The 12,876-nt window shown below is 42.7% G+C and overlaps 1 protein-coding gene across 1 annotated transcript in view; it reads right to left on the bottom strand.

Annotated features, from left to right (window-relative positions):
* Window positions 1-12,876, bottom strand: part of PDE7A (phosphodiesterase 7A) — a 110,177-nt gene that overhangs the window by 38,944 nt on the left and 58,357 nt on the right. The window contains exon 2 of the mRNA XM_073583918.1: window positions 3,832-3,892. Coding sequence (XP_073440019.1) covers window positions 3,832-3,892 — 61 coding nt within the window. The remainder of the gene's footprint in view (window positions 1-3,831; window positions 3,893-12,876) is intronic.

Here is a 12,876-nt window from a genome sequence, read left to right as displayed (position 1 = left end):
CAGAAGACCACACTGGGTACCACTCCTCTCAGCTAAGAACAGGAAACTGAGGCTACAATTTGCACAAGCTCATTGAAATTGGACAGTAGAAGATTGGAAAAACATTGCCTGGTCTGATGAGTCTCGATTTCTGCTGCGACATTCGGATGGTAGGGTCAGAATTTGGCGTAAACAACATGAAAGCATGGATCCATCCTGCCTTGTATCAACGGTTCAGGCTGGTGGTGGTGGTGTCATGGTGTGGGGAATTTTTTCTTGGCACTCTTTGGGCCCCTTGGTACCAATTGAGCATCGTTGCAACGCCACAGCCTACCTGAGTATTGTTGCTGACCATGTCCATCCCTTTATGACCACAATGTACCCAACATCTGATGGCTACTTTCAGCAGGATAATGCGCCATGTCATAAAGCTCGAATCATCTCAGATTGGTTTCTTGAACATGACAATGAGTTTACTGTACTCAAATGGCCTCCTCAGTCACCAGATCTCAATCCAATAGAGCATCTTTGGGATGTGGTGGAACGGGAGATTCGCATCAGGGATGTGCAGCCGACAAATCTGCGCCAACTGTGTGATGCCATCATGTCAATATGGTCCAAAATCTCTGAGGAATGCTTCCAGCACCTTGTTGAATCTCTGCCACGAAGAATTGAGGCAGTTCTGAAGGCAAAAGGGGGTCCAACCCCTTACTAGCATGGTGTACCTAATAAAGTGGCCAGTGAGTGTATCTCTCTCTATCTCTATCTCTTTATGTTGTCTTATTTTATTTATATTTAATATATGCTTTTCTTGTCCATGTTATATCTATTTGGTTATATTTATATTTTATCTATGTACCCAGGCTGCTGTTTTGGTATATCGCCATGATATAATAGGAGCAATAACCCATTTCCATATACTCTCTTCTCCCATAGCAGGTTAATACACACTAGCGCGCAACGCGCATGCGCTGTGTTGTGTTGTTGCGGTGGAGAGGCGCTCTCACAGTGTGAGAGCAACATGGCCGGTCATATGACCGGGGCATGTGACTGGATGACACGCACATTGAGCGCCATCCCCTCTGTGACGTCACATCATGGCGGCCGCGCGCTGCTACACGTGTGCAATTAGGAGATCATTACTTAAAGACCACAGACGCTGCGCTACATTACCTCCTGACGAAACCGCGTGTTGTGGCGGTGAAACGCGAGTCGAGGTGCACTACTACAGGTGGCTACCCCAAATTGCATCAAGGCTGCAGGTAAAAAATTTTGATATGCTATGATATACCGTTTCAGCAGCTATGGGCATCGGTTATCTTAGGGATATTGAACATTTATACATTTCTACGTGTGGTGGTCTATTTATTTAAACTAGACGCCATAGCTATCCATTTATTTGGACGGATGCTGTTTGATTCATATTATACATCTCTTTGTATGCACATTGTGCAGCTAGGGTATTTATGCAGTATTACTTTTGGCACATATCTTTGCATATAACCTCATTTGGGCGTTATCACCTGTACGCTTCTTTGTGTATTGGTCCTTTCTATGTGGTACTCCATTTTATTGAATTGTAATGTAGTTTTTATGAGATATAATAAAATTTGTATTTTTATACATTTGATCTTTGTTCTTCATTTTGCTCTTTTTGGTTAATGAATTATTTGAAGGGATCATAGTCATTTATGAGGATTTCTTCTGGTGCTGGAAAATGAACACTTCGTTTATGTCTTTCTGGCAGTAAAATCTAAACGCGCACCAGTCCTGTCTGTAAATCTGTCCATTCTTCTGCACCTTCAATAAGTTTCTAAGTGTGACCAATATATTATATAAAAAGTACACGCCATGGTCTATAATGCTAATAGAGCGGCTACAAAAACCTTGTAGAAGATGTCAAAACCCTTCTAAAAGGTGCTGAACTCATTTAATGCAAAGCCAACTAAATCTGCCAACTTTAGCAGGACAGGCCCTATGTGTAAGGGCATTGCGGCATTTGGGAAAATAAAATCGGACATGCGAATGTAAAGCATCATGGAATAAATGGCGCTATAATAATAATAATGTGCATCAGTGAGACCCTTCTTGGAAAGGACGAATCAGACATGTTAAGAGTTTATTCATAAAATCGTATATAAAATAAATACAGTTGTGCTCAAAAGTTTACATACCCCGGCAGAATTTTGCTTTCTTGGCCTTTTTTCAGAGAATATGAATAATAACACCAAATCTTTTTCTCCACTCATGGTTAGTGATTGGGTGAAGCCATTTATTGTCAAACTACTGTGTTTTCTCTTTTTAAATCTTAATGACAACCCAAAACATCCAAATGACCCTGATCAAAAGTTCACATACCACATTTCTTAATACCGAGTATTGCACCCTCTAACATCAATGACAGCGTGAAGTCTTTTGTGGTAGTTGTGGATGAGGTTCTTTATTTTCTCAGATGGTAATGCTGCCCACTTTTCTTGGCAAAAAGCCTCCAGTTCCTGTAAATTCCTGGGCTGTCTAGCATGAACTGCACGCTTGAGATCTCCCCAGAGTAGCTCAATGATATTGAGGTCAGGGGACTGAGATGGCCACTCCAGAACCTTCACTTTGTTCTGATGTAGCCAATGACAGGTCAACTTAGCCTTGTGTTTTGGATCGCTGTCATGTTGAAACGTCCAAGTACCTCCCATGCGCAGCTTCCATGCTGATTGCAAATATGCCTCCAGTATTTGCTGATAACGTGCATTCATCTTTCCTTCAACTTTGACCAAGTTTCCTGTAACTTTGCAGCTCACACATCAGCGATCCACCTCCGTGCTTTACAGTAGGAATGGTGTTCCTTTCATCATAGGCCTTGTTGACCTCTCTCTCTCCAAATGTAACGTTAAGGTTGTGGCCAAAAAGTTCAATTTTGGTCTCTCAACTCCAAATTACCTTGCTCCAGAAGTTTTGAGGCTTGTCTCTGATCTGTTTTGTGTATTGTAGGAGAGATATTTTGTAGCATTTGCGCAATATTTTTTTTTTTTCTGGCGACTCGACCATGCAGCCCATTTTTCTTCAAGTGCCTCCTTATGTCGACCCTTGTCACATGACTTCAGATAAAAGCCAAAACCAAAATCCCAGTTTGCAGACACTGTTGTTTCAGGGTACTGCCCCTCAGTGCAAAGTGTGAGATCTGGTTTGGCTAGGCGAGTGGCGTCTAGTCCTCTTCCTCTCTGAAGGGACAATTTGCATATTTAATTTCCCAGAAGAGCATTGCAAGGCTTAAACATCTCCTCACCTTGACATGGCAGGCTGGGCATGTCACTTTCCGCAAGGAGAAACGTTACCCCTTGGATCCTAGGTCAGACTCCTCTCACTTAGCCAAACCAGATCTCACACTCTGCACTGTACACAGTTGGCAGTACCCTGAAACACAGTGTCTGCAAATTGAGATACTGGCTTTGGTTTTTATTTCAGGTCATGTGACAAGGCTTGTTAAAGGGTCGCCATTTACTTTTATGATTGCTACTTCCTATAGGTGGCACTAGCGTTTATTCGTTTAAAAAGTACCAAATCCATTAAAATCTAGGATCACAACAGGAACACAAATTATAAAATATAATAAGCAATATGGGAAAAAGGAGAGAAGAGAGAAGCCTAAGAAGGAGGAAGGAGAAGGTGAGGTCAAAATGATCATGAGACATACAGCCGTTATTGAAGACACACACATCCGATATTACATTTAACCCAGAGATAATGTGAGTACAAGAGAGCCAACATCCAATGGCTGTAAGCACACACTTTATGCACGACAGTCAATATTATCTAGCATGCACTATACTGTAGTTCTCATAAATACGAATATGTACTTACCGAGCATACGAATGTATAAAGCAGTTTGGTCAGAGCTGTCATACGAAATAGCCCCACGTCTCTAAAAACAAGAAAGACAAAATAACGTTTTAAATATCATGTAGAGGTCAGAGATTAAACACAAAAAAAAAAAAAAAAAAAAAAAATCTAGAAACAAATGAAAATGTTACTTTTACTGTAGAATAGCTGGAAAGGACATGGTTAAATCCCAGCTCTGCAAGGCCTTGATTAGATAAACCTGTGGGTGTTTGCCAATAACCAGGAAGTAGCTTCATGGAGTGGCAGTCTGCTGGATGAAGCAGAGTCCAGTGTGCTGCTGGTGAGTGATCAGCCAAAATGTGAACTGTAGCTGAGAGAGACATGACAGGGTCTTCTCTCTGAATGGAGACTGCGCTAAGCAGTTCCTTTGTGAGAGCTGCAGAGAACCATGTGGAAGCTACAGCCTGTTCAACTCCAGGCACAGTTCGTGCTGCACACTTGTGTTTGGTGCTGGAATCTGCTGGAGTTTGGGCTGATGGCGACACCTCAACTGGTGGGATTGTGCGTCTATGTATGAAGTCTGCTCCGAGAGAAAAGGAGTGTAATTTGTTTGGGTGAGCCCACACTGGCCGATGTGATCAAGATTAAAAAGGCACAAACCGTGTGCAGAGAACCACCAGTATCAGTGGTTGCTACTGGCTGTAGCTGCTTTGTTTGACAAAGCTGGGGCTAGCTCAGCCGTCTATGAGTAGCCAGGAACTGTTCTGTTTAGTTAACACTTGGACAACGCTAGGGATTTATGTTTAGGAGTTTGTTTTGGTGCTGTGCAACCTTTGGAAAACAATAAAACTGCACGGTGTTTGGACCAAAACTGCATTACCTTTGTGAACACTACCTAAATGTTCCCACACAGCTCTGACGTAGTCCATAGTTTCCCGAAGCTTGCAAATGTGAATAGCAGTAAAGCTCCTGCTAGTCACAGTTGCCAGGTAGTGACAACATTCATGAGAGCTGTCAGGCCTGGCTTAGCACAGCGTGAGCCTGCGATGCAGATTAGCGTTGTCATCAGTACCCAGTGAGCTGTCTGCTTTACATTTGCTGGTTATCACAAATACGTTAATACATGCACAGTAATTACACATGCAAAGCACTAATTATATATCTCACGGATACCCATCTACCCCACGTCTGTCCATCACTCCATCTCTGGACATCTACCGTAATATCTAAACGGTAATTTCTACTCCAGCACGTGTCACACTTATGACATCTGTGTGAGGTACGTACTGTTATTCGTGTTGTTGGAAAAATATGGACATGTCTACGCATGATGTCATACGGTCCGTACGAACACATGAACGTCTACGCATGATGTTATACGGTCCGTAAGAACACATGAACACTTGTGCAGCCCTATATAATGGGTGTGTGGGTGCAAGTGTCTGCGGTATGTGTGAAAATGGACACCGCAGGTACTGGGATCACTGACCTGTGAAGGAGGCCTTAAGACTAATGCCAATCCGAGAGCGCAAATCCCTACATTACATCCGAATAGCTGACTTGTCAAATCAGCAGAGTATACACAAAGATTTGTGATCAGATGGACAATGAAGTTTGGTTGGAGTTTGGCCTTTTGCACCCACGGATATTTTGCTAGTTTGTAACCCATTGTCCTCCTCGTCCATATAATGGGGTTATCCCCTACAGATGTAGTTTACACACTACAACCATTGTGATTAGCCGACAGGTTTTACAGTAGGTCAGGATCGAGCAATTAGCCAAATGGGTCACACAGTATAGATGAGGGGGAAATACTTTGATTCACCTGGACTTGCCGAAGATCCACCTCATTTTGCACAAGAAATTACGGTCCCTCAGCTGCTACCACACAAGTAGCCTTAAACCAATACTGACTGATTAGACTCTTACATTAAACTTCAGATTACACAGCAACCGTAGATATGAGATCAGATATGGATCATCAGGTGCTAATCTATCAACTATAAAAGTTGTGTCATTAGCCTATTACCCTCTCCCCATTGAAACAGACACGCCTGCTCTTCCACAGCATTGAGTGTGAATGTGTATGGGAGATGATACTTTTGAGTTGATCCATGACTAATGTGTATGGGCAGTAGAGCATCTACAAGAAGCAGGTGAGGTCTGTGGGCGCATCCGATTGATCTTAAAGTCTAGAAAATCCATGTCCACTGTGCGTCTATGTGCACCTGCAGACACAGACACGCAGTGCGCCTTTCAGATCCGCAGCCTACCAATTTCTCTTGTGGAGACACTAGTCTCTGCAACAGAGATTTCTACAATAGAATATACTGGATGCGGAAAATCTGCATGGTTCAGAGAAGACATGTGGATTTACCTGCATGAAAAGAACGTAGCGTTTTGGACGCAGTGAAAACACGATGCAACTTCCCAATCGTGCGCACATACGAGCCTCGTGCTACATGCTCTTGATCTTCCAAGCTTTATGCAAAAAGGTGCTTTAGGCTAAGTGCACACATTGCAGAAAGTTTTTGCACAAAAACCTGATTCCCTTCCCAGAAACCGCACCTATTTTTCCGCGGCGGTTTTTGTGCGGTTTTGATGCGTTTTTTACCGCAGCGGTTTCTAAAAGCATGGGAGAAGCCTAAACCGCGGAAAAAAACGCAAAATTAATGTGCATGCTGCGGTTTTTACCGCGATGCGGTTTTTTCGCGGTAAAAAACGCATCAATGTGCACAAAAAGTGCAAAATGCATAGAAATGACTGTGCACCTTATTTTTAGCGGTTTTATAGCGGTTTTATAGTGAAAACCGCGGTAAAAACCGCTAAAAAAACGCTGTGTGTGAACACAGCCTTATAGTCCTTTCAGCACATCAGAGCGCTCATGTGCCTATTACTGCTACCTCTGTACATTCAGCTATCATCGGGTTTAATGAAAATTGACAAAATACATTTGTTAAAGAATTGCAGTCCTTTTATTTCTTAAAGTATCAGTCCTCCCCAAGCCAGCACATTTATTACACAATCTCCTACTGGAAGGGTTGAACCAGCTATCAAGGTCTCCAAGGAAGAAATGTAACAAGATAGGAAATAGACATGTCTGTCGCCATACCTACAGGTTTCATGGCTCACACAGTTCAGGAGAATCAAATGCTCTTCAGCAAATACTAAAGGGCCTGTTACACATAGCGATATCGCTAAAGCATCACCGATTTTGTGACGCAGCAGCGATATCGCTACATGTGATACTTACCTCCAACCGGCTCCCCCGCTGGCTATCGATGATCACGCGAGATCGGCCTGGTCCATTTCTCGTCGTCGGCTTCCTGCTGACGCCGATGAGTGAGCCATGGACGCAGGAGGAAGACGGTAATCATCGCTGCGTCTGAAATGTGAGTAACGCCTGCTGCTGCATCGCTAATGAGATCTGCCTGTTTGGCAGCTCACTAGCGACCATTTAGCGATGCACCTGCGATCCTGACCGGGTCATATCGTGGTCGGGATCGCTGGTGCATCGCTAAATGTAACAGGGCCTTAAGGGTGGGTGCACACGTTGCGGATTCTGCTGTGGATTTTTCCGCGCAGATTTAGCTAAATCCGCAGGTAAAATGACCTGTGTCTTACCTGCAGATTTAGTGCGGATTTCCCCTGCGGTTTGACACCTGGTGATGGAGCAGGTGTGAAACCGCTGCGGAATCCGCACAAAGAAGTGACATGCTGCGGATTTCAAACAACAGCTAGTCCGCGCGGAAAAATCTTCAGCATGTGCACTGCGGTTTTTGTTTTCCATTGACTATAAAAAGTTACTGTACAACGCAGCAGAAACTGCTGCGAATCCACAGGGCCAAATCTGCTGGGGATCCGAAGCAGAATCCGCAACGTGTGCGCACACCCTAATACAGCTCCGCATGGCGTGTACCAGAACTGTGGAAATCATGGTACGGGCCTGTAGGATTGCTGCACACAATAGAAAGAAATAGTGCTCACTCACACTGGCGTATAATACGGAGGAGTGCAATGTGAGAAAATCTCACTTTGTGCTCTGACCAGTGTTATTCAATGAGACAGAGCAGATCTGCAGCATATACATAGTAACATACATAGCAAGGCCGAAAAAAACGACATTAGCCCATCCAGTTCAGCCTATATTCCGTCAGAATAAATCCCCAGATCTACGTCCTTGTAAAGAACCTAATAACTGCAAGATACAATATCGTTACGCTCCAGGAAGACATCCAGGCCTGTCTTGAACCCTTCGACTGAGTTCGCCATCACCACCTCCTCAGGCAGGGAATTCCAGTTTCTCACTGCCCTAACAGTAAAGAATCCTCTTCTATGCTGGTGGAAAAACCTTCTCTCCTCCAGACGCAGAGAATGCCCCCTTGTGACCGTCACCTTCCTTGGTTCAACGGGAGCCAATTCTTAAGCACACTTTTAAACTTTGCAATTGAGCTGATTAGCAGAGTTTGTCCTCTTTTTGAGCCAATTTGCTACAAGGTAAAAGTTTCTAGCATTCCCTGCAGCAAACGATTCCTACTTTATAATTAGAGGAACACGTTGCGCTTAAAAAAAACAAAACATTGTATAAATATTAAATTATACGCACTGTTTCTAGTTGTCCTGAATCCCTCTCTCCCTGGGGCAAAATGCTGCATGGTCAGCTATAAAAAGGCCACTGAAGAGTTGGTGACTCTGACATCTATGGTCAGGTTGGCCCTACCTGGCAATGACGACATCACAGGGTGCCTCGCATCTCACCACGGTTTTGGCCAGTGGAGCTACTAAAGCCTCATATGTAGAGTCACACTTGTTGGTATAGCCAAACGCTTTGACAATTAGCTGCCATGCTGCAATGGACATGTCGTCATTACCTCTAGAGCATGTGGTTATAAATATAACCACCACATGGTGCAAACATGCACAAGTCATTATTAACGTTTTACAAGGGGAGTCGACCTTTACTGGTTTATCGCAGTAGGACATGTGCCCTGTAACTAAGGAGAAGAAATCATTTCACCTCCAGGCTTTGCGCTCAATCTCATATTAAATCAGATGCCCTTTGCTTAATCATTGGATTATCTCGGGGGCACAAACTTTTCATCTTTGGGAAGGAATCTACAAAGGAATGACCTTAAATAACACTGGAGCCGTCATGTTAAATATGTTTTGACAAGTTTTTGGATTAAAAACACATTTCTATGGATTCTGGTATGTTCAAGTGCTATTCACAAGGTGAGGCATACAAGCCATAGTCTCAGGAAACAGGAGGAGGAATATAAACCATAGTCTTAGATAATAGAAGGAATATAAATATGCCATAGTCTCAGGAAATAGAGAGAATATATATAGAAAGAAAATAGTCTCAAGTAATATCAGGAGAAATATAAACCATAGTCTCCGGAAACAGAAGGAGGAATATTAGCCATAATCTCCAGGCTGAGGATGACTCAAGCATAGGAACAAGACCCGAGAACCAAGATTTCGTACATGGAAGTGGAATTTTTGTTTAATAAAATACAAAAAAACAACCAAAATAAGATTAATCTCTGACACAGAATATACTTTCAAATATTCCACCGAAAAAGTATTATCAGCAAGTCATCACAACTCTGTAGAAAAGCCACACAAAGCAGAGAGCTCATGTCAGTACCATCCTCCAAAGACTTAGAAACCTTCAGGACAAGCACCTGAGGGACTGAACCATACGATCTGGAGAACCAAATTTCTCGCATGACCAATGCTCATTAATACAAATAAGAAAAATTAGAAACACAATAATGCAGCTCTTCTATGGTGTAACTTTGCTCATCCCCAATAGGAATCACTTCCTCTTACAATCCTGCAGCAGCTCAATTTCCCTCAACATTTAAAAGGAACAATATAGTATAAAAAAAAAAAAAAAAAAAGTTATTTCAAAACTTTTTTTTCTCCCCAGAAAGGAGAGGGACGTATGGTCAGACATCTGAGTGGATTCAGTAAAGGAACCAAAAACAACAAAAAGATGGTGGCTGAAAATGTTTATTTTTAAAAAGGTCTGCTAACCTAGATTTGGCTCCATATAGACGCATACATGCTGTTCTTTATGGTGTGGCTGAGTCAATAAAGTCTAGAAATGGAGAGGAGGCGCAGTGACACCATCATCTCATCATCTGTGTGTACTCTGTTCCTTCTGTGTCATATGATGGCAGGACAGTACAGCTGTCCCTGAGACACTAATCCTCTGCAAGTGATAACACTCAATTACCACTTGTATTTCTTTTTACAGTCTAGTCTGTTGGTCACTTTAGGTCAACACACATGCAAATAAATAAAATATTAGTTCTCCCCAAGGATTCCAATGACAACTCTTTTGCATATGTCCTACTAGGGCACAAGATGGTCATTAATGAAGCTGCTCGCTGCAGAGGTAAATGGAGGGCTTAAATCATTCACATATTACTTGTGGTTTGTCAAGGGGCTGAAAGCGGTTGGACAGAAAAGAATAAATAATAATAATTATAATCTTCATTTATATAGCGCCAACATATTCCGCAGCGCTTTACAGTTTAACAGTTTCAAAACACAAGTCATACAGTTGTCCATATATATTTGGACAGACATTTTCCTAATTTTGGTTCTAGACATTACCACAATGAATTTTAAACAAAACAATTCAGATGCAGTTGCAGTTCAGACTTTCAGCTTTCATTTGAGGGTATCCACATTAAAATTGGATGAAGGGTTTAGGAGTTTCAGTGACACAGGACAGAAGCAGCCGAATGAATTCTGAGGTATTCAGAGCCATACTGTGTGCTCAGATCCAGCCAAACTGGTCATCGTTTCATACTACAGATGGACAAGGACCCAAAACATAAAGCCAAAGCAACCCAGGAGTTTATTAAAGCAAAGAAGTGGAATATTCTTGAATGGCCAAGTCAGTCACCTGATCTCAACCCAATTGAGCATGCATTTCACTTGTTAAAGACTAAATTTCAGACAGAAAGGCCCACAAACAAACAGCAACTGAAAACCACCGCAGTGAAGGCCTGGCAGAGCATCAAAAAGGAGGAAACACAGCGCCTGTTGATGTCCATGAGTTCAAGACTTCAGGCAGTCATTGCCAACAAAGGGTTTTCAACCAAGTACTAGAAATTAAATAATTGTAAATAAAATGTTCATCTGTCCAATTACTTTTGGTCCCTTTTAAAAACAGGGTGGCACATGTTAAGGAGCTGAAACTCCTAAACCCTTCATCCAATTTTAATGTGGATACCCTCAAATGAAAGCTGAAAGTCTGAACTTTAACGGCATCTGAATTGTTTTGTTTAAAATTCATTGTGGTAATGTCTAGAACCAAAATTAGGAAAATGTTGTCTATCCAAATATATATGGACCTAACTAAGTAACAACGTTAACAATACAATAATTAAAGCAAAATTAGACGACCCTACTCGTGAGAGCTCACAATCTACAATGAGGTGGGGGAGATACAAAGTACAGGTATGTATTTACAATGATGGTCCAGCCATCTTGAGGGAGTGCGGGATGGATGGAGATAGTGAATGGGCTACACTGAAACAATGGGCTAAAATGAAACAAAGCTATATTTTTAAAAGTATATAAATGTAAGGGAAAAAAAAAAAAAAAAAAAGGAGGCGGCTCACCACTGTTTGTTCCCCCCATTACCAACGATGCGTAACTGTAGAAGTATTACATATATATACACACACACACACACACACACACACACACACACACTGCTTTATTCCTTATAAAACAGGTCCTTAAAAGTCCTACAGCCTTAAGTTACTAAACGATAACTGCTTAGTAGTATCCCTGCCCTTTCATGAAAAGCCAAAGTAAAAAGCACGTTCTCACTGCCCTTACTCACTACAAGTTAAGGGAACCGGTCACCAGGTTTGACTGCATTGAGATACGGCCACCATCTTTCAGGCCTGATATACAGCATTATAGAATGTGGTACATATATCCCCAACCAGACCAGCAAGACTAGAAAAAGACTTATTATACTCACCTGTGGGGCAGTCCAGTCACTGATCTTGGTTCGGCGCCTCCCTTCTTGCGCCGTGTAAATGACTTGTCCCTGCGTCATCCACACAGTCTCCCCGGCATCACGCTCCTGCGCAGGCGTACTTCTCTGCTCTGACTATGGTAGAGCAAAGTTCTGCAGTGCGCAGGTGCCAGGAAAGGTCAAAAACACCCATCGCCTGCGCACTGCAGGACTTTACTCTGCCTCAGTCAGAACAGAGAAGTATGTCAGCGAAATGTCGGGGAGACATAGGGAGGAATCATCTACACGAAGCAAGAAGGAGGACGGCATCGCAAGAAGAGATGAGGCACCGGACCAATACCAGCGACACCTCATCGGACCACACCGGCCAACCCGCAGGAGGGTATAATGAGAGGTCTTTTTCCTGTCTTGCAGGTCGGGTTGGAGGCAGAAATACAACATTAAAGAATGCTGTATATCAGGCCTGAAAGGAGGTGACTGTATCTCATGTAAGTCAAACCTGGTGACAGGTTTCGTTTAAAACGGCTTTTGGTACACACTCCAGCCCAATATGTACAGGAACTTTCTGAACTTATTCCTGTTTAGTAACTGACCAATCACGCTTGAAGTGGGCGGTTCTACAGCAGCATTCCACTGCTCTATAGGTGTTGCAATTTTCCTAACTTCCCATAATGCATTGCTCCAGCCATTGTTTAATGGTTTGCAAGCCCCTTACTGAATAACCACCTCTCCTTTATGCTAGTTAGGAGAGGAGCAGTAGGGAGACAAAGAGGTGCCCCCACTTTTTGAAATCAGTCTGGGGTGTGTGGGTGGGGATGGGGGGCATTGTTGATAAAGACAGCATAGAGTTGTACAGATGACATATCTTAAGGCTGGTTTTTGAATGATGTTTTTTTGGGAGGCGTTGTGAGGGGGGGTTTAAGAAAATAGTTTTAGATGAAAGTGATTGATAGATTTCACATTTAGCACATTATCAAATGAGATCAAGTTGTCTGAAAGTCAAGTGATCATTTTCTTTTCATGCCTGCAATGTGCCAACTGGTGCTATACAGAAG

Source organism: Dendrobates tinctorius, unplaced genomic scaffold (genome assembly GCF_039654945.1).
Source record: "Dendrobates tinctorius isolate UK_male_01 unplaced genomic scaffold, ASM3965494v1 ptg000082l, whole genome shotgun sequence".
Lineage (NCBI taxonomy): Eukaryota > Metazoa > Chordata > Amphibia > Anura > Dendrobatidae > Dendrobates > Dendrobates tinctorius.
The sequence above is the reverse complement of the archived record's forward strand: the minus strand, read 5'-3'. Positions and strand labels throughout refer to the sequence as shown.